Source organism: Zea mays, chromosome 6 (assembly GCF_902167145.1).
Source record: "Zea mays cultivar B73 chromosome 6, Zm-B73-REFERENCE-NAM-5.0, whole genome shotgun sequence".
Taxonomy (NCBI): Eukaryota; Viridiplantae; Streptophyta; class Magnoliopsida; order Poales; family Poaceae; genus Zea; species Zea mays.
Genome location: NC_050101.1, coordinates 150,235,480 through 150,254,544, shown reverse-complemented (window position 1 = coordinate 150,254,544; position 19,065 = coordinate 150,235,480). Strand labels below are relative to the sequence as shown.

The 19,065-nt window shown below is 42.2% G+C and overlaps 1 protein-coding gene across 1 annotated transcript; it reads left to right on the top strand.

The window, feature by feature from the left end:
* Positions 1 to 2,854: 2,854 nt before the first annotated feature.
* LOC100273002 (uncharacterized) lies at positions 2,855 to 4,247 on the top strand. Its single transcript, NM_001147452.1, has 2 exons — positions 2,855 to 3,840; positions 3,934 to 4,247. The coding sequence occupies exons 1-2, from the start codon at positions 3,593 to 3,595 to the stop codon at positions 3,980 to 3,982; spliced, it is 297 nt and encodes a 98-aa protein (NP_001140924.1). The 5' UTR covers positions 2,855 to 3,592; the 3' UTR covers positions 3,983 to 4,247.
* The last annotated feature ends 14,818 nt before the right edge of the window (positions 4,248 to 19,065 follow it).

The window sequence follows — 19,065 nt, the reverse complement described above, 5'->3', positions numbered from 1 at the left end:
AGGAGACATCTTCTTTAATTCTCTGCACAGATTGATGCAAAGCCACGCTAAGGAGGAGAAACTGAAAGGTAGAAGACCGATTGCAAGGGGACGAGCCATCGCCGAATTTTAGTTTGATTTTACCCCCCAAAAGTTTTTTAAAAACAGATAGTGAGGCAACCATGTAATTTGTATTGGAGAGCAACTGACAATATTTAGAGAAATAAATACATAATATGTTGGATATAGCTAGTTAAATGGTTAGGATGACATTTCACTATTAAAACCAACAACCAGCGCCATCTTTTGCGTAGATCAAACAACCACGTCAATTTGTTTAAGCAAACTGTTAACTACTATGAATCTACCTATGAGGTTCCCAACTATATAGTTTTGTGAATCGAGGACATGCTCGGTTGGACGAACCATCGTGCTAATGTTGATGCCGGAGGAATTCACCAGAGCTTAGCTGACAGAAGAGATAAAGTACAATCCCAGTCAAGCACGCGAGTCAACTCATCAAGGAACATTTTGCTGCCAGTGAGGCCATCTTGAGAAGCGACTAACACACTGAGGCTACTGGCACCTCCGGTATGACGCTGCTAGTAAAACTTATTTCACCCTCCTATAAGAAAGGGAAGAGACAACATTCTTTCGTATAAGCAGACATAGAGCCAACATTCTTTCGCATAAAGTTCTGAACCGAACTATTTTAAAAATTGACTTGCTAATTTGCACATGGATATATATTTCATTATGATGTGAAAACAATTTGCAAGTATGTGTGATATGTTGTTTTACTAAATGACTTGACCAATCTATATTTTCGGTACAAAACGACTAAAAATTAGTTATCATAGTTATAATTGATATTAAACGCAAATAAAATCATATAAAGTATCGAGGTAGCAAACTCACGTAAAAAGTATCATGTTTGGCCGGAACACGACCCGGTTTTAATTTTTCCCCTATTTTTTTAATAAAAGTCTATATTATACTTGAGTATAAAATATAAAACGAAAAATATATGTGTCATGTTGGCTAGATAGATGTGACTTTAAAGCAAACAACCATGGTTCAAATGACATTCACATTTACATACTTGTACGGATGCACACATACAAGTTTTGCATGGAGCGAAAGGATTGCATGCAGACTGGGTGGTTGCATGGGTGCCACGTGGGGACGAGGATTGCATGCACTGCATGCGTAGCCACGCGCGGACGAGAATTGCATGCGCGTATAGGAGGGAGTGGGGGCACGGCTATAGTCTACATTAGACTCTTAATAATTAGTAGAGATTAGGTGCTTATTTTCGGCCTTGCATGCTCCACAGACCACAGTCCACACACACTAGTACTGCTACTGCACAAAAGTACTGCAGTACTCGGCTTTAATTTACCAATTCTCTTGTCTTTTTGGCAATTTATTATTTTTGTACGATTCTCTGACATATAGCCCCGCCGTTTACCGATGTGCTAATAAGCGAACTTTCTTGGCGTGAGGAAAAGGCACTCAATTCACGCAGCTCTTTACTTGTAAAAGCAGTGTACATGCATGATGAGCTTCTTCCTCCTTTAATTACTGTACGATTACGTAGACGGACGTACTCAATCATTAGAGAACATTTGCATGGTTTATGTTCGTTGATCTCAATCATTACCGTTAGTTTTATGATGATCGTGAATCCAAATTTATTTTCAATCCTATGCATGGCGGCTAATAAGTAGGTATCAATGGAACCCTACGCAATGGGACCTACTCCATCCGTCGGTCCACATAAGTTAATCGTTTTAGATTTCTCTAGGTCAAACTATTTAAACTTTAGTCAACAATTTATAAAATTAAATTATTTTAAACTAAACGAATTAATATTATTATGATAGTTCAAGTAACGATGAATCTAGATATTTTACTTTTATGTTATAAAATTTCTTACATATGAAAGTCCGTTTAAAACAGGCTCTATCTAGGTGTCCACGTCGCCTTATTTAATATTTGTCGTCGGATCGTATAGCAACTAGGGTTGAAAACGGACGGAAAAAATCTTGTCTCGACCCGTACCGTTTTCTACATTTGACCCGACCGTTTCCGTATTTACGGAAAAATATGGAAACAGGACGAAAACGGAAGATGGCTTATTCCGTCTGTTTTTTGCGGGATCCCGTTTTTTCCCGGATTGAACCCGTATTTATTCCGTATTTGATAAATATGGGACGAGCCTAATATGCATTAGTATATAAACTAAATCCTCGTGTATTTAGGTGACAAATTATAGTACAATTGTCCATTGTAACCACCGGCTCTTTTCAAATGACAAGTGATTTAAAGTCTTAAACAACATCGGATGTAGCTAAATGTACACATTTAGCAACCAAACAACAATAGAATGTTGCCTCTCTATATTTATTTGTTTTATATTATTGTTCTGACAATCAATCATTAGTCAAACATCAATAACATTTATATTTGTATTAAATTATGAGTTTTCGTTAGTATTTCCGTTTCCGTTCGTTTTCGCAATTCCGTTTATCCCGCTCTCGTTTCCGTTCCCGACTATTCCGGACCCGATCCCGTTTCCAATGATAAAATATGGATACGGAAATGGAAGAGGGGGTTTTCTGTCCGTTTTTATCCTTAATAGCAACTGTTGGCGTAAACGCGTCCCTCCATCTGCAGCCAGCGTATGCATCCACGGCTCCTGGAAGCTTTGGGCTTACCACCCACCTCATCTTTCCTCGTCGACGCACGGGATAAGATGCCATAGCGGTTGCCTGAGATCTGCTCCACGCGCATAGTGGTTCGCCTGGCCACGCTACTCCGCCTAGAAGCGCCCATGTCCGATCGTCGCCCTCGCCCCATTCGCCGATGCCGAGCTCCACCCCGCCCCTGTTCCGCCCAGGCCGAGCTCCGCCCCAGCGTCTGGCCCCAAGTGGTCTTTGCCACGTTCTTGAGCTCCCCCAACAACACGATGGGGCAGGTCTTTCTCTTTAATCCAAAATGCTTTTTTAGCCGGTCCTCAAAGCTCTTGTTTTTTAATGGCGAAAGAATATTGTTGTTCTTTAGAGAATCTGTGTGGCACTATTCTCAGAGTTGGCCGTTTTGAATAGAGGTTGGTCTTTGTCATCAGCAACAAGGATTGCTGCTCACTCCTTCCTATGCATTTCCCGATCGGTTGTTTGGGCTCTGAAGGACCCAGTAACCAAATGTGTAACTGAATGAAGGTGTCTTTTTTATGAATGCGTCAGTTCACCTTCTGCAACTCAGTATTAGATAAATAATCTGTCCATCCAAATTTTTGTACTGAAGAGGTTGTGCCTGTGCGGTTAGGCACACGCACACCATCTAACTGATAATATGCACCTGAGCTGTGTTCTTGCTGTGCATAATATCCATAAACTGCAAGTAATTCTTTACTAACCTGCTTTTGTATGTGGTTTCTTGTATTTGGGGTGTTATTCAGGTGTTCACTATTAGGTAAACTTTTGTACAATTAGGTCTTTGTCACTTCATATTTTTACTTACCGCAAGTGTGTGTATGGTAGTTTGGTGTCAGTATTTGTTTTCATAAAAAAAATCTTGATGTCGCTCATCGACGACGAGAAGAAGCCTTATGACTGCTAGTTTGACCTCTAGAAGCTGTCCTACGTGGCCGCATGCGCCGCTGTGTACGACAAGCTCCGGCGCAGCTGCCGTTTGGACGCGGTGCAGAGCGGCTGCACCACGCTATCCATCATCAAGCAGGGGGACCACATGGTCGTCGCCAACGTCAGCGACTCTAAGGTTGTTCTGGGCACCGCATCCGACGACGACGCCATCACGCCGTCCAATTCATCGTCCACCTGAAGCCCAACCTGCCATGTAAGTCACAACTGACCAGCCATGAATACTTGTGTGCTGGGACGATGGTCGTTGCTGACGATGTGTGAGTGTCTTCGAACATGATGTATGTAGAGGAGTAGCGCATCTGGTGGTGCAACGACCAGGGGTACTACCTCGCTGATGAGCCCGGGGTGCACTTCGTTTGGCAGCCCAGCCAAGAATCATCGGTACTCGCCATGTCGCGCGCGTTCGACGACTATTATATCGATGACTGTGGCGTCATCTTAGCGCCGGAGGTGACGCAGAGGAGGACCGACAACAATGACCAGTTCGTCATCCTCGTCACCGTCAAGGTAGCTTTTGTGTCGGTCTGCCTTTAATTCTCTTCACAAACACACACTTGTATTTTTGTTTAAGCAAGAGCATATGGTGGTACGTGTCTGATGACTAACGATGTACGAGGGAATTTCTTCCGGTGTGTGTGGAACATGCTCTTCAATGATGAGTGAAAGGGAAATTGGGTTAACCATTTCCTATAATTAATTTTAGTGGTTGACGACCAACACAAACATATGGACTAACAAGTTTGTCTAGAATTCATGTATTACAGGTGCATAAGGTTCAACACAAAACAATAAATAAATCAAGATAGGGACTCGATAAAAAACCGGAGCAAGAACTTGAGTGTGCTGTAAAATAAATGGCGCACCGGACTGTCCGGTGTGCCACCGGACAGTGTCCGGTGCACCAAGCCGTACAACTCCAAACCAGCCACTCTCGGGAATTCTAGGGCGCGCTCTGCTATAATTCACCGGACTGTCCGGTGTGCCACCGGACTGTTCGGTGAGCCAGCGGAGCAATGACTATCTGCGCCAACGGTTGACTCTACAAAGTAAACAGTGTCACGACAGAAGTCAGAGCAGGAAGTCAGAGTGGCACCGGACTGTCCGGTGTGGCACCGGACTGTCCGGTGCCGCAAGAAGACAAAGCTCCAACGGTCGACCTAGCTCCAAACCCTAACGGTTGGGTGACATGGCGGCGCACCAGACTGTCCGGTGCGCCCATCGACAGCAGCCTCCACCAACGGCTACAAGATGGTTGGGGGCTATAAATACCCCCTAACCACCACAACCTTTGGCATCCAAGTTTTTAGAGATCACATTCAATACAAGAGCTAGTGCATTCACTCGAAGACACATTTCCAAAGATCAAACCCTCTCCAAGTCTAGAATTCATCTCAACCATTTAGTGACTTGAGAGTGTGTGTTCGTGTTCTTTTGCGCTCTTGTTTCTTGGATTGCCTTTCTTCCTTTCTCATTCTTGTTCTCAAGTGACTTGTAATCAAAGCAAGAGACACCTAAGCGTGTGGTGGTCCTTGCGGGGTCTTAGTGACCCGATTGATTAAGGAGAAGGCTCACTCGGTCTAAGTGACCGTTTGAGAGAGAGAAAGGGTTGAAATAGACCCGATCTTTGTGACCTCCTCAATGGGGACTAGGTTCTTTGGAACCGAACCTCGGTAAAACAAATCATCGTGTTCACTCGTCTTGGTTCTTGTTTGATTTGTTTTCCCCTCTCTTTCGGACTTGAATTTAATTCTAACGCTAACCTCCGACCTTAGTGTGTGCTTAAGTTTATAAATTTCAGGTTTCGCCTATTCACATCCCTCTAGGCGACTTTCAATTGGTATCGGAGCCAGTGCTTCATTAAGAGCCTAACCAACTCGAAGTGATGTCTGGAGATCACGCCAAGAGGGAGATCATGACCAGCGACAAGTCCGCAAGCTCGGGGAGGACTCTCTCAAGGGAGTCCGGCAACCAACACAAGGAGGAATCCTCTTCCTGCATCAAGTCGCATCGGAAAGGTGACAAGAAGAAGAAGATGAAGAAGGTGGTCTACTACGAGACCGACTCTTCGTCACCGTCCACATCAAGCTCCGACTTGTCCATCGCTTCTAAGCGTCGTATTTCAAAGCACGCTCCATTACTTTTTGTTCCCCTAGTTAAACCACCATATTTTGATAGTGAAGATTATTGTATGTGGAGTGATAAAATGAGGCACCATCTAACCTCACTCCACGAAAGTATTTGGGATATTGTTGAGTATGGAGCGCAGGTACCTAAGGTGGGGGACAAAGACTATGACTAGGACGAGGCCGCCCAAATTAGGCACTTTAACTCCCAAGCCACGGCTATACTCCTCGCCTCCTTGTGTCGAGAGGAGTATAACAAGGTGCAAGGACTAAAGAGCGCCAAAGAAATTTGGGACATCCTCAAAATCGCGCACGAAGGGGACGAGGTGACCAAGATCACCAAGCGCGAAACGATCGAGGGAGAACTCGGTCGATTCGTCCTCGACAAAGGAGAAGAGCCACAAGCCATGTACAATCGGCTCAAGATAATGGTCAACCAAGTGCGCAACCTCGGGAGCACCAAATGGGATGACCATGAAATGATCAAGGTTGTTCTAAGATCCCTTGTTTTTCGTAATTCTACTCAAGTACAATTAATACGTGGGGATCTTAGATACAAACTAATGTCTCCCGAGGAAGTCATTGGCAAGTTTATGAGCTTTGAAATTATGATCAAAGACTCCAAACACATCGTCAACTTAGAGCAAGGCACCACCTCGACACCCGAGGTACAACCCATCACATTCAAAGTGACGGAAGAGAAGAAGACGGAGTCTACACCAAGTAGGATTCCAATTGACGCCTCCAACCTCGACAACGAGGAAATTGTGCTCATCATCAAGAGCTTCCGCCAAATCCTCAAGCAAAGGAGGGGAAGGACTACAAGTCCCGCTCCAAGAAGGTGTGCTACCTGTGTGGTAAGTCCAGTCACTTTATTGTTAAATGTCCAATTTCTAGTGAAAGTGACAGGGACGAAGACAAGAAGGGGAAGAAGAAAGAGAAGAAGAAATACTACAAGAAGAAGGGCGGCGATTCCCACATATGCCACCACCGACTCCTTCTCCGACGAGGATGCCGCCAACATCACCGTCAACAAGGGACTTCTCTTTCCCAACGTCGGCCACAAGTGTCTCATGGCTAAGGACGGCAAGAAGAAGAAGGTACACTCTAGAGCCACCCCAAATATACAACATCTAGTGATGAGGGTAGCTCTAGCGATAATGAATATGATTTAATGTCTCTCTTTGCCAACCTTAACATGGACCAAAAGAAAAAATTAAATAAATTAATAGAAGCCATTAATGAAAAAGATGAACTCATGGATAGCCAAGAGGACTTCCTTATTAAAGAAAACAAAAAATTTGTTAAACTGAAAAATGCTTATGCTCAGGAATTATAAAAATGTGAAAACTAAACTAAGGAGCTTAGCATTTGTCATGATTCAATTTCTAGTCTTAGAAATGAAAATGCTAGTTTAGTTTCTAAGGTTAAAGAATTGAATGTTTGCAATGATTCTATTTCCTATCTTAGAAATGAGAATGCCATATTAAATGCTAAAATAGAAGAATTAAATGTTTGCAAACCATCTACATCTACTGTCGAGCATGTTTCCATTTGCACTAGATGTAAAGATATAGATGTTGAAGCTATTGATGATCAACTTGCCATGATCAAAAATCAAAATTATCACATAGCTAAGTGAAAGTCGCCTAGAAGGGGGTGGATAGGCGGAAACTGAAATTTACAACTTTAAGCACACTACAATACGGGGTTAGCGTTAGAACAAATGTCAAGTCCTGGATAGAGGGGAAAACAAATCAACCAAGAAAATAAAACGGATGACACGATGATTTGTTTTACCGAGGTTCGGTTCCAAAGAACCTAGTCCCCGTTGAGGTGCTCACAAAGACCGGGTCTCTTTCAACCCTTTTCTCTCTCTCAAACGGTCACCTAGACCGAGTGAGGCTTATTCCTTAATCTCACGGGTCACTTAGACCCCGCAAGGATCACCACACAATTGGTGTCTCTTGTCTCGCTTACAAAGCTTGAGAGTAAGAAGTGAGAAAGAAAAGAAAGCCAAGCCAAGCAAACAAGTGCAACAAAGAAACACAAATGATCCTCTCACAAGTCATAATGCGCTAGAGTTGAGTTGGGGACTTTGAGTGGATCGATCACTTGAATTGTGTATTTGGAGTGGAGTCTATTGCACTTGTATTGAATGAGATGTGTTGAATGCTTGGAGGTTGGAGTGGAGGTGGTTGTGGGTATTTATAGCCCTCAACCACCAATTCAACCGTTGGGGGTGGCTGCTGTCGATGGGCGCACCGGACCAGCCACGTCACCCAACCGTTAGGGTTTGACCGTTGAAGCTTTGTCTTCTTGTGCCACCGGACAGTCTGGTGCTGCACCGGACAGGTACTGTGCACTGTCTGGTGCGCCTCTGGTGGCTGCTCTGACTTCTGCGCGAACTGTCCGCGCACTGTAGCGTTGCAGGCGACCTTTGCAGCCGACCGTTGCGCTGGCTAGCCATTGCTCCGCTGGTGCACCGGACAGTACGGTGGCACACCGGACAGTCCGGTGAATTATAGCGGAGCGCGACATCAGAAACCCGAAGGTGAAGCGTTTGGAGTTGTACAGCCCTGGTGCACCAGACACTGTCCGGTGGCACACCGGACAGTCCGGTGCGCTAGACCAGGGTACTCTTCGGTTTCTTTTGCTCCTTTCTTTTAAACCCTAACTTTGATCTTTTATTGGTTTGTCTTGAACCTTTATGCACCTGTATAATATATAATCTAGAGCAAACTAGTTAGTCCAATTATTTGTGTTGGGCATTCAACCACCAAAATTATTTATAGGAAAAAGGTTAGACCCTATTTCCCTTTAAATCTCCCCCTTTTTGGTGATTGATGCCAACATAAACCAAAGCAAATATATAAGTGCAGAATTGAACTAGTTTGCATAAGGTAAGTGCATAGGTTACTTAGAATTGAACCAATTTTAACTTTTACTAGATATGCATGGTTTGCTTTCTTTTTATTTTAACATTCTGGACCACGCTTGCACCACTTGTTTTGTTTTTGCAAATTCTTTTGGAAAATCTTTTTAAAGTCTTTTTGCAAATAGTCAAAGGTATATGAATAAAATTTCGAGAAGCATTTTCAAGATTTGAAATTTTCTCCCCCTGTTTCAAATGCTTTTCCCTTTGACTTAAACAAAACTCCCCCTGAATGAAATTCTCCTCTTAGTTTTTAGGAGGGTTTCAATAGACACCAATTAGAAATATAATGAGATGCTAGTTTTTGAAAAACTTATACCAATTGAAAATATCATATCAATTTGAAATATATCAATTAAAATGATTACAAGATACCAATTGAAAACTTTATTTCGAAAATTTTGAAATTAGGTGGTGGTGCGGTCCTTTTGCTTTGGGCTAATACTCTCTCCCCCTTTGGCATTAATCGCCAAAAACGGAGACTTTGTGAGCCCTTTGTATTTTCTCCTCCATTGGTAAATAAAATATGAGTGAAGATTATACCAATCTGGAGTGATGTGGAGTAATGGCGAAGGGTAAATGATACCGATAGAGTGGAGTGGAAGCCTTGTCTTCGCCGAAGACTCCATTTCCCATTTCAATCTACGACTTAGCATAGAAATACACTTGAAAACACATTAGTCATAGCCTTGGTACATAAATAATAAGAATTATGCATTTGTACCAAAAATGAAAGAGATATGATCAAAGGTATATAAATGAGCTATGTGTGCAATGTTTCAATCAAAGTTCCGAGAATCAAGTATATTTAGCCCTTTCCTAAGTTTGCTAAAGGTTTTCTCATCTAATGGTTTGGTAAAGATATCGGCTAATTGTTCTTTGGTGCTAACATAAGCTATCTCGATATCCCCCTTTGTTGGTGATCCCTCAGAAAGTGATACCGAATGTCTATGTGCTTAGTGCGGCTGTGTTCGATGGGATTATCCGCCATACGGATTGCACTCTCATTATCACATAGGAGAGAAACTTTGCTCAATTTGTAGCCATAGTCCCTGAGGGTTTGCCTCATCCAAAGTAATTGTGCTCATATAACCCTCTTATGTCTTGTGGTCTAATAATCATGTATGCGTTTGCATTATTCTATTTTATTTTTCCTTATCCCGTAACAGATTTAGGGGGTGTTTGGTTACACCCCGCTAAAATTTAGCCCCTGTCCCATCGAATGTTTGAACCTCCGTTCCGGGTATTAAATGTAGTCGGATTATAAAACTAATTTGTCAGCCGAAGATTAAAAGACGAGACGAATCTAGTCCAGTTGGTTGGGTCTATATTTCATACTCCTATTTAAAAGTCAAACGCTTGATGTGACCTGGGCTAAACTTTAGCAGGAGCAACCAAACACCCCCTTAAACATAATAAAAGATGCTATTATTGTGTCCCCATTTGTTTTTTCTGCCTTACTCAATGGAGAAGAGTGGTGCAATGCAATGCACAACAAAGTTATTGTTTTTTAAGCCTTGTGAGTATGTTTTCCAAAAATAATTGTGAACATCATCTCTACATACTTCTTGAAAGCATGTTCCAATAACAATTAGGAACATCCTTTCGTATGTTTTTACCATTTCCCCCAACACGTTATTGAAGGACTCCATACTGAAATTACTTGAACTGCATACCAAAACTATTTACTTGTAGTTTTCAACGAAGTTGCGGATACCACACCCTGGAAGAGTTGGTGGCATATTCTTCATCAAGTATGTAATGCCTGCGACTCTAAGTTCGGTGTTTGGTGGTAACAGGTGCATACCAAAACTATTAATTAATGTCATGTGTTCCTGTTTCAAGCACATATGCAATAGTAATAGTTCCATTAGTTTAAATGTCCCATGCAAAGAAATAACACCACCTAGGCTTTCTTAGTTTCCAATTACCATATTTGATCTCATCATGCAAATGAAACTTTTCGTTCTGGAACAAGTTTTCCAATTACCACATTCGATCTCATCATACATATTAATATTTGCATGACAATTGTCATTAACAAGTTTTGGAACTTAGTCGACTATATTGTTACTCTTACATTTATAGTTTCCATTTACATTGAGGATTTCCACATGTGTGCTTATTGATTTCCACCGTTGTTAACATGACTTTTTTTTTCCTTTTTCTCCTCTACATGTGAGTTTTATGTACTCCCGTCGTCCCAAAAAACAATTCTTTTAGACTAAACATATATTCATTAAGAAATCTATAAATGTAGTTTATATATATGTCTATATTCATTATCCTTCGAATGAATGTGGACGGAAAAGAGTGCAAGAAAAAACTATATTTTAGAATGGAGGGAATACTACCTATCTGGTCGATGACATTTATGCTTATGAATTTTTTATGTGATCTATTGGCATACCTCACTGTTATTCAGGTCTTATATTTGATTAATGTGTTATGCCTTGTGAAAACGGTGCACTAACACAGTACGTTCCAATAAATATTAATATTTATATGCCAATTGCCACTAACAAATTTGGAACTTAATAGATTGTATTGTTACTCATATATTTATGGTTTCCCTTTGCATCAATGATTTCCACTTATGTGTGCTTATCCATTGTGTTATTCAAAAACACATAACTTTTGTATACATCTAATTTGACAACGTGTGCAGGTCGCGTGGTATACACTAGTTTTATAAAACATTTGGTATAATCGATCGAAGTTGAGAGAAGACATATGAATGGGGCTTGGGATCCCCTGACGTCGCGCACGGTCACTGCTGCCACGTGGGACAAGGGCCCACGCGTAGTGACCTAACATCAGGGGATCTGATCCCATGAACGGAGGTAGTAGCATCTTAACAAAACTATAATAATAAAATAATATATTACCTTTGTTGTCTCGTCGACCCCACTGGTCGCCATCACGTCGACACCATCGATCTTGCTTTAGCGCGATATGGCCTAGGGTCGGCTCTGGGCATAGGACCATTCGGGCGGTCGTCCTAGGCCCCCAAATCATAGGGGCCTCAATTCATTATATAGCTAACATGATAGCTAATGTTGAATTAAACAATCTAATCTCTAAGTTGAGAGTTTTGAAGTTAAGCTTGACAGAACCACACATGTTTCTACGGAGATATTTGAGTATGTCAATAAGATGGATTCCTATCCTAATGTTTTTAGGCTATCTCCAGCAGCTTACCCATACCTATACTCATATTCAAACTCCATTATGTGAACAGTACAGTCTGCAGTGCAGAACGATGCAAAACAGTGCTTTTGGGTAAATTTTGGGTAGACTGCTGCAAACTGCCTTATAACTTATCTAATCTTATTTACTATACATGTCATAGTGGCATCAAATAAAAGGAGTTTTTCGATGTTAAAATAATTGAAGAACTATTTGATGTCTACAATCTCTCAAGAACGATTGAATCATTTGGTCACCTACCTATTGAGAAAAAAATATTAGATAAGATTAATATCAACACAATCGATGATGACTTTGACTCAAGAAATGGTAGAAGAAACTTTTGAACTATTGTAAAATTTATTTGGCATAAAATTTTGATTAATTATTATCGATATAATATAAAACTAGGTGAGTGCCCGTGCGTTGCAACGGAACCATATAATAACATGATAACTTATGTACATATGTGTTATATTGTTATGAGAAAATGTTTCGGAATCCATTTGTGAACCTACCCATACATAAATTTTGTTATTTTAATCTAGCTATTTCACCATTACATTGCAACCATCAGTACCATATATAGACTTCTATATATGATTTTAATAATATCATTGAGTTATAATGACAACACGATTAGGGAAGTGTTATTTACAACTTAAATCTCAGAAAAAGGTACTAAGAAAGCACAGAAATAAGGTAATTAACTCTGTCACATGAACCAAGTGAACAATGAAATATCTCCATTCCAGCAAACAACATGACAGCCTAAAACTCGGAAAAAGATCAATACAATACTGACCATATATCATGGCCATCACCATTGTCATCATTTATCAAACATGGATAATATTGATCACATCACGCACCTCCTGCATGGATTGAAAGCTCTGTTTCCACCCCTAATGATGAAGAGGTCGAAGCAGAGGCCTGAGAGCACCTAGAGGGGGGGGGGGGGTGAATAGGTGATCCTGTAAAAACTTGAAACTTAATCCAAAAAACTTGATTAGGAGTTAGCACAATGAAGCCAAGTGGCTAGAGAGGAGAGCTTGCACAACACGATAACCACAAAGAGATCAACACAGAGATGGCACAGTGGTTTATCCCGTGGTTCGGCCAAGTCTAACACTTGCCTACTCCACGTTGTGGCGTCCCAACGGACGAGGGTTGCAAACAACCCCTTTCAAGCGGTCCAAAGACCCACTTGAATACCACGATGTTTTGCTTTCACTTTACTATATCCCGCTTGCGAGGAATCTCCACAACTTGGAGCCTCCCGCCCTTACACTTTGATGTTCACAAAGAAGCACAAAGTAAGGAAGGGATGAGCAACGCACACAAGACACGAAATCAGAGTACCAACACGCACACAAGTCGCAACAAGATCTCACAACACAACTCAGCGAGTTCACAACTCAAATGGAGCTCTAATTGCTATCGCAAAGAATCAAATGCGCGGAATCGAAGTCTTGGTGCTTAGGAATGCTTAGAGAATGCTTGGTGTACTCCTCCATGCGCCTAGGGGTCCCTTTTATAGCCCCAAGGCAGCTAGGAGTCGTTGAATGCATTGCAGGAAGGCAATTCTTGCCTTCTGTCGCCTGGCGCACCGGACAGTCTGGTGCACCACCGGACACTGTCTGGTGCGGATTTCTTTCCTTCTTTGGCGAAGCCGACCGTTGGCGCTTTGGAGCCGTTGGCGCACCGGACACTGTCCGGTGCCCCCTTCCGACCGTTGGCTCGGCCACGTGTCTCGCGCGGATCGCGCGGCCGACCGTTGGCCCGGCCGACCGTTGGCTCACCGGACAGTCCGGTGAATTATAGTCGTACGCCGTTAATCACTTCCCGAGAGCAGCAAGTTCGCCTGAGCCAGCCTGGCGCACCGGACACAGTCCGGTGCACCACCGGACAGTCCGGTGCACCCAGACAGAGCTGACTTTGGCTGAACAAAGCCATCTTTAATTTCAACTTGATTTTTCCTGTTTCCAGCACTTAGACACAATACATTAGTCTCTAAAATAATGTACTAAGTCTGAGAAACATACCTTTATACTTGATTTGTACTTTGTCCACCATTTAACACTTAGGCACTTGTGTTGGACACTAAATCACCAAAATACTTAGAAATGGCCCAAGGGCACATTTCCCTTTCAATCTCCCCCTTTTTGGTGATTTATGCCAACACAACACAAAGCAAGTAGAACAAGTGCAAAATCAATTCAAATAAGAACTCAAAATTGTTTTAATTCAAATTTGGCATATATGGATCATTCTTTGCCACCACTTGGTTTGTTTTTGCAAATCAAACTCAATTTCCTTTCTCTAAGTCAAACACACATGTTGAAACATAAAGGGAGATATTTCACGAGAAATTGATCAAGGATTCAAAAACTCCCCCTTTTTCCCATAATTAAGCCTTCTCCCCACAAGAGACCAACTTTTGATAAAACGAGACAACAAAGAGTATTTTGACAAACAAAAACTCTAACTCTACTATTTTCAAAATTCACAAGTGGTAGCTGATCCATTTATTGCTTTGGCCTTATTTTCTCCCCATTTGGCATCAAGCACCAAAACGGGTTCAATTTTGGCCCTTTAACCCCATTGCATCACCAAAATCTTCAACTAAGAGTAAAAAGGCAATAAGAGTACAAAGATGAACTTGGAGTGAGTTACTCTCTTATCGGAGTGCAGTGGAAGTCTTGCATGGTCCAAGTCCACCTTTCCCTTTCAAACCTCCTTTGAGACTAAATTAAGCAAACTCAAGTACACAGTTAGTCTCAAAGGGTCAAGTTGTAGCACATCTCCCCCTAAATATGTGCATCGCTTGCAAATGGACTTGTGAGGTCCGGGGAGTGCGTGTACAACTTGAGCACCATAAATAAACAACAAAATGCATTAAGGAATATGATCAAGGGCATAAACACATGTATGCTACAAATCAATCCAAATTCCGCGAATCTAAGACATTTAGCTCACTACGCAACTTGCAAAAGGTCTGCTCATCTAATGGCTTGGTAAAGATATCGGCTAGCTGGTTCTCGGTGCTAACATGAAACACTTCGATATCTCCCTTTTGCTGGTGGTCTTTCAAAAAGTGATGCCGGATGCCTATGTGCTTTGTGCGGCTGTGTTTAACAGGATTATCCGCCATGCGGATAGCACTCTCATTATCACATAGGAGTGGGACTTTGCTCAAATTGTAGCCGAAGTCCCTGAGGGTTTGCCTCATCCAAAGTAGTTGCGTGCAGCACTGTCCTGCGGCAACGTACTCGGTCTCAGCGGTGGATAGGGCAACAGAAGTTTGTTTCTTGGAACTCCATGACACCAGGGACCTTCCTAAGAATTGGCACGTCCCCAATGTACTCTTCCTATCGACCTTACATCCAGCATAGTCGGAGTCTGAATATCCAATCAAGTCAAAGGTAGACCCCTTTGGATACCAGATCCCGAAGCAAGGCGTAGCGACTAAATATCTAAGAATTCTCTTTACGGCCACTAAGTGACACTCCCTTGGATCAGATTGAAATCTAGCACACATGCATACACTAAGCATAATATCCGGTCTACTAGCACATAAATAAAGTAAAGACCCTATCATAGACCGGTATGCCTTTTGATTAACGGACTTACCTCCTTTGTTGAGGTCGGTGTGTCCGTCGGTTCCCATTGGAGTCTTTGCGGGCTTGGCGTCCTTCATCCCAAACCGCTTGATCAAGTCTTGCGTGTACTTTGTTTGGGAGATGAAGGTCCCATCCTTGAGTTGCCTCACTTGGAACCCAAGGAAATAACTTAACTCGCCCATCATCGACATCTCAAACTTTTGAGTCATCACCCTGCTAAACTCTTCACAAGACTTTTGGTTAGTAGAACCAAATATTATGTCATCGACATAAATTTGGCACACAAAAAGATCACAATCACATGTCTTAGTAAAAAGAGTTGGATCGGCTTTCCCAACCTTGAAAGCATTAGCAATTAAAAAGTCTCTAAGGCATTCATACCATGCTCTTGGGGCTTGCTTAAGTCCATAGAGCGCCTTAGAGAGCTTACACACGTGGTCGGGGTACCGTTCATCCTCGAAGCCAGGGGGTTGCTCCACGTACACCTCCTCCTTGATTGGCCCGTTGAGGAAAGCGCTCTTCACATCCATTTGGAACAACCTGAAAGAATGGTGAGCGGCATATGCTAGCAAAATACGAATGGACTCTAGCCTAGCCACAGGAGCACAAGTCGTGCCTTGTTCCTTGTCACCACCCCGTGCTCGTCTTGTTTGTTGCGGAACACCCACTTTGTTCCCACAACATTTTGCTTGGGACGAGGCACCAGTGTCCAAACTTCATTCCTCTTGAAGTTATTGAGCTCCTCTTGCATGGCCAACACCCAGTCCGGATCTAGCAAGGCCTCCTCTACCCTGAAAGGCTCAATAGAAGTGACAAAGGAGTAATGCTCACAAAAATTAACTAATCGAGACCGAGTAGTTACTCCCTTGCTAATGTCACCCAAAATCTGGTCGACGGGATGATCCCTTTGAATTCGCTCAAACTTGAGTTGGAGGTGCCTGTTGTGCTTCTTCCTCCATTACATGATCATTTTGTGCTCCCCCTTGATCACACGTCTCCTCTTGATGAACCTGTTCATCGTCTTGAGTTGGGGGATGCATCATTGTTGAGAAAGAAGATTGATCTCGCTTATTTTGTTCCTGTGGCCGCACATCTCCAATCACCATGGTGTGTATTGCGACCGTTGGAACGTCTTCTTCATCCGGTTGATGGCGTGGCAAGCCGTGTTCACGGCTTCCGACCAAAAGCGCTCGGGGGTCTTGAATTCTCCAAGCATCGTCCTCGCCATGTCTATAAGCGTCCTGTTCTTCCTCTCTACCACACCATTTTGCTGTGGTGTGTAGGGAGCGGAGAACTCGTGCTTGTTTCCTTCCTCCTCAAGATACTCCTCCACTTGAAGGTTCTTGAATTCGGACCCATTGTCGCTCCTTATCTTCTTCACCTTGAGCTCAAACTCGTTTTGAGCTCTCCTTAGGAAGCGCTTGAGGGTCCGTTGAGTTTCAGATTTATCCTGCAAAAAGAATACCCAAGTGAAGCGGGAAAAATCATCAACTATAACAAGACCATACTTACTTCCTCCTATGCTTAGATAGGCGACAGGTCCGAAGAGGTTCATATGAAGTAACTCCAGGGGTCTTGATGTTGTCATCACATTTTTGGCATGATGAGAGCTTCCCACCTGTTTCCCTGCTTGACAAGCTGCACAAGGTCTATCTTTTTCGAAAGTAACATTAGTTAGACCTATCACGTGTTCTCCCTTTAGAAGCTTGTGAAGGTTCTTCATCCCCACATGTGCTAAGTGGCGATGCCACAGCCAGCCCATGCTAGTCTTAGCAATTAAGCATGCATCTAGACCGACCTCCTCTTTTGCAAAATCAACTAAATAGAGTTTGCCGTCTAATACACCCTTAAAAGCTAATGAACCATCACTTCTTCTAAAGACAGACACATCTACATTTGTGAATAGACAATTATATCCCATATTACATAATTGACTTACGGATAACAAATTATATCCAAGCGACTCAACTAAGAATACATTAGAAATAGAGTGCTCATTTGAGATTGCAATCTTGCCTAAGCCTTTAACCTTGCCTTGGTTCCCATCACGAATATGATTGAATCTTGGGGATCCTTGTTCTTGACGTAGGAAGAGAACATCCTCTTTTCCCCCGTCATGTGGTTTGTGCATCCGCTGTCGATAATCCAGCTAGAGCCCCCGGATGCATAAACCTGCAAGGTAAATTTAGGCTTGGGTCTTAGGTACCCAACTCATGTTGGGTCCTACAGGGTTAGTACAAATAGCCTTAGGGACCCAAATGCAAGTTTTATCTCCCTTGCATTTTGCCCCTAATTTTCTAGCAACTATCTTCCTATCCTTTCTACAAATAGCAAAGGAAGCATTTAAAGCATAATAAATTGTAGAAGGTTCACTATTTGTTTTCCTAGGCACATGAACAACATTTCTTCTAGGCATGTGATTAATAACATTTCTCCTAGCTAAATTTCTATCATGCATAATAGAAGAACTAGAAGCAACCATGGCATGAGAATCAAAAGCATCATAACTTCTATAAACATTTCTAGAATGTCTCCTATCATGATACATGAAGGCATGGTTCTTTTGAGCACTACTAGACATAGGAGCCTTCCCTTTCTCTTGGCGGAGATGGAAGCCTTATGGCTTGTTAAGTTCTTGACTTCCCTCTTGAAGCTAAGACCATCCTTAATTGAGGGGTGTCTACCAATCGTGTAGGCATCCCTTGCAAATTTTAGCTTGTCAAATTCACTCTTGCTAGTCTTAAGTTGGGCATTAAGACTAGCCACTTCATCCTTTAATTTAGAAATGCAAACTAGGTGTTCACTACAAGCATCAACATTAAAATCTTTGCACATATTGCAAATCATAACATGTTCTACACAAGCGTTAGATTTACTTGCTACTTCTAGTTTAGCATTTAAATCATCATTCACACTTTTTAAAGTAGAAATGGTTTCATGACAAGTAGATAGTTCATAAGAGAGCATTTCATTCCTTTTAACTTCTAGAGCAAGAGAATTTTGTGCACTAACAAATTTATCATGCTCTTCATATAAAAGGTCCTCTTGTTTTTCTAGTAATCTATTCTTATCATTCAAAGCATCAATCAATTCATTTATCTTATCAATCTTAGTTCTATCTAATCCCTTGAATAAGCATGAATAGTCTATTTCATCATCATCACTAGACTCATCCTCGCTTGAAGAAGCATAAGTAGTGTTGTTTCGAGTACATACCTTCTTCTCCTTTGCCATGAGGCATGTGTGATGCTCGTTGGGAAAGAGGGATGACTTGTTGAAGGCGGTGGCGGCGAGTCCTTCGATGTCGGAGTCGGACGAGGAGCAATCCGAATCCCACTCCTTTCCAAGATGTGCCTCGCCCTTCGCCTTCTTGTAGTTCTTCTTCTTTTCCCACTTTCCACTCTTCTTTTCCTGGTCACTATCATTATCGGGACAATTAGCGATAAAATGACCAATCTTACCACATTTGAAGCAAGAGCGCTTACCCTTTGTCTTGTTCTTGTTGGGGTGCTCCTTGCGACCCTTTAGCGCCATCTTGAACCGCTTGA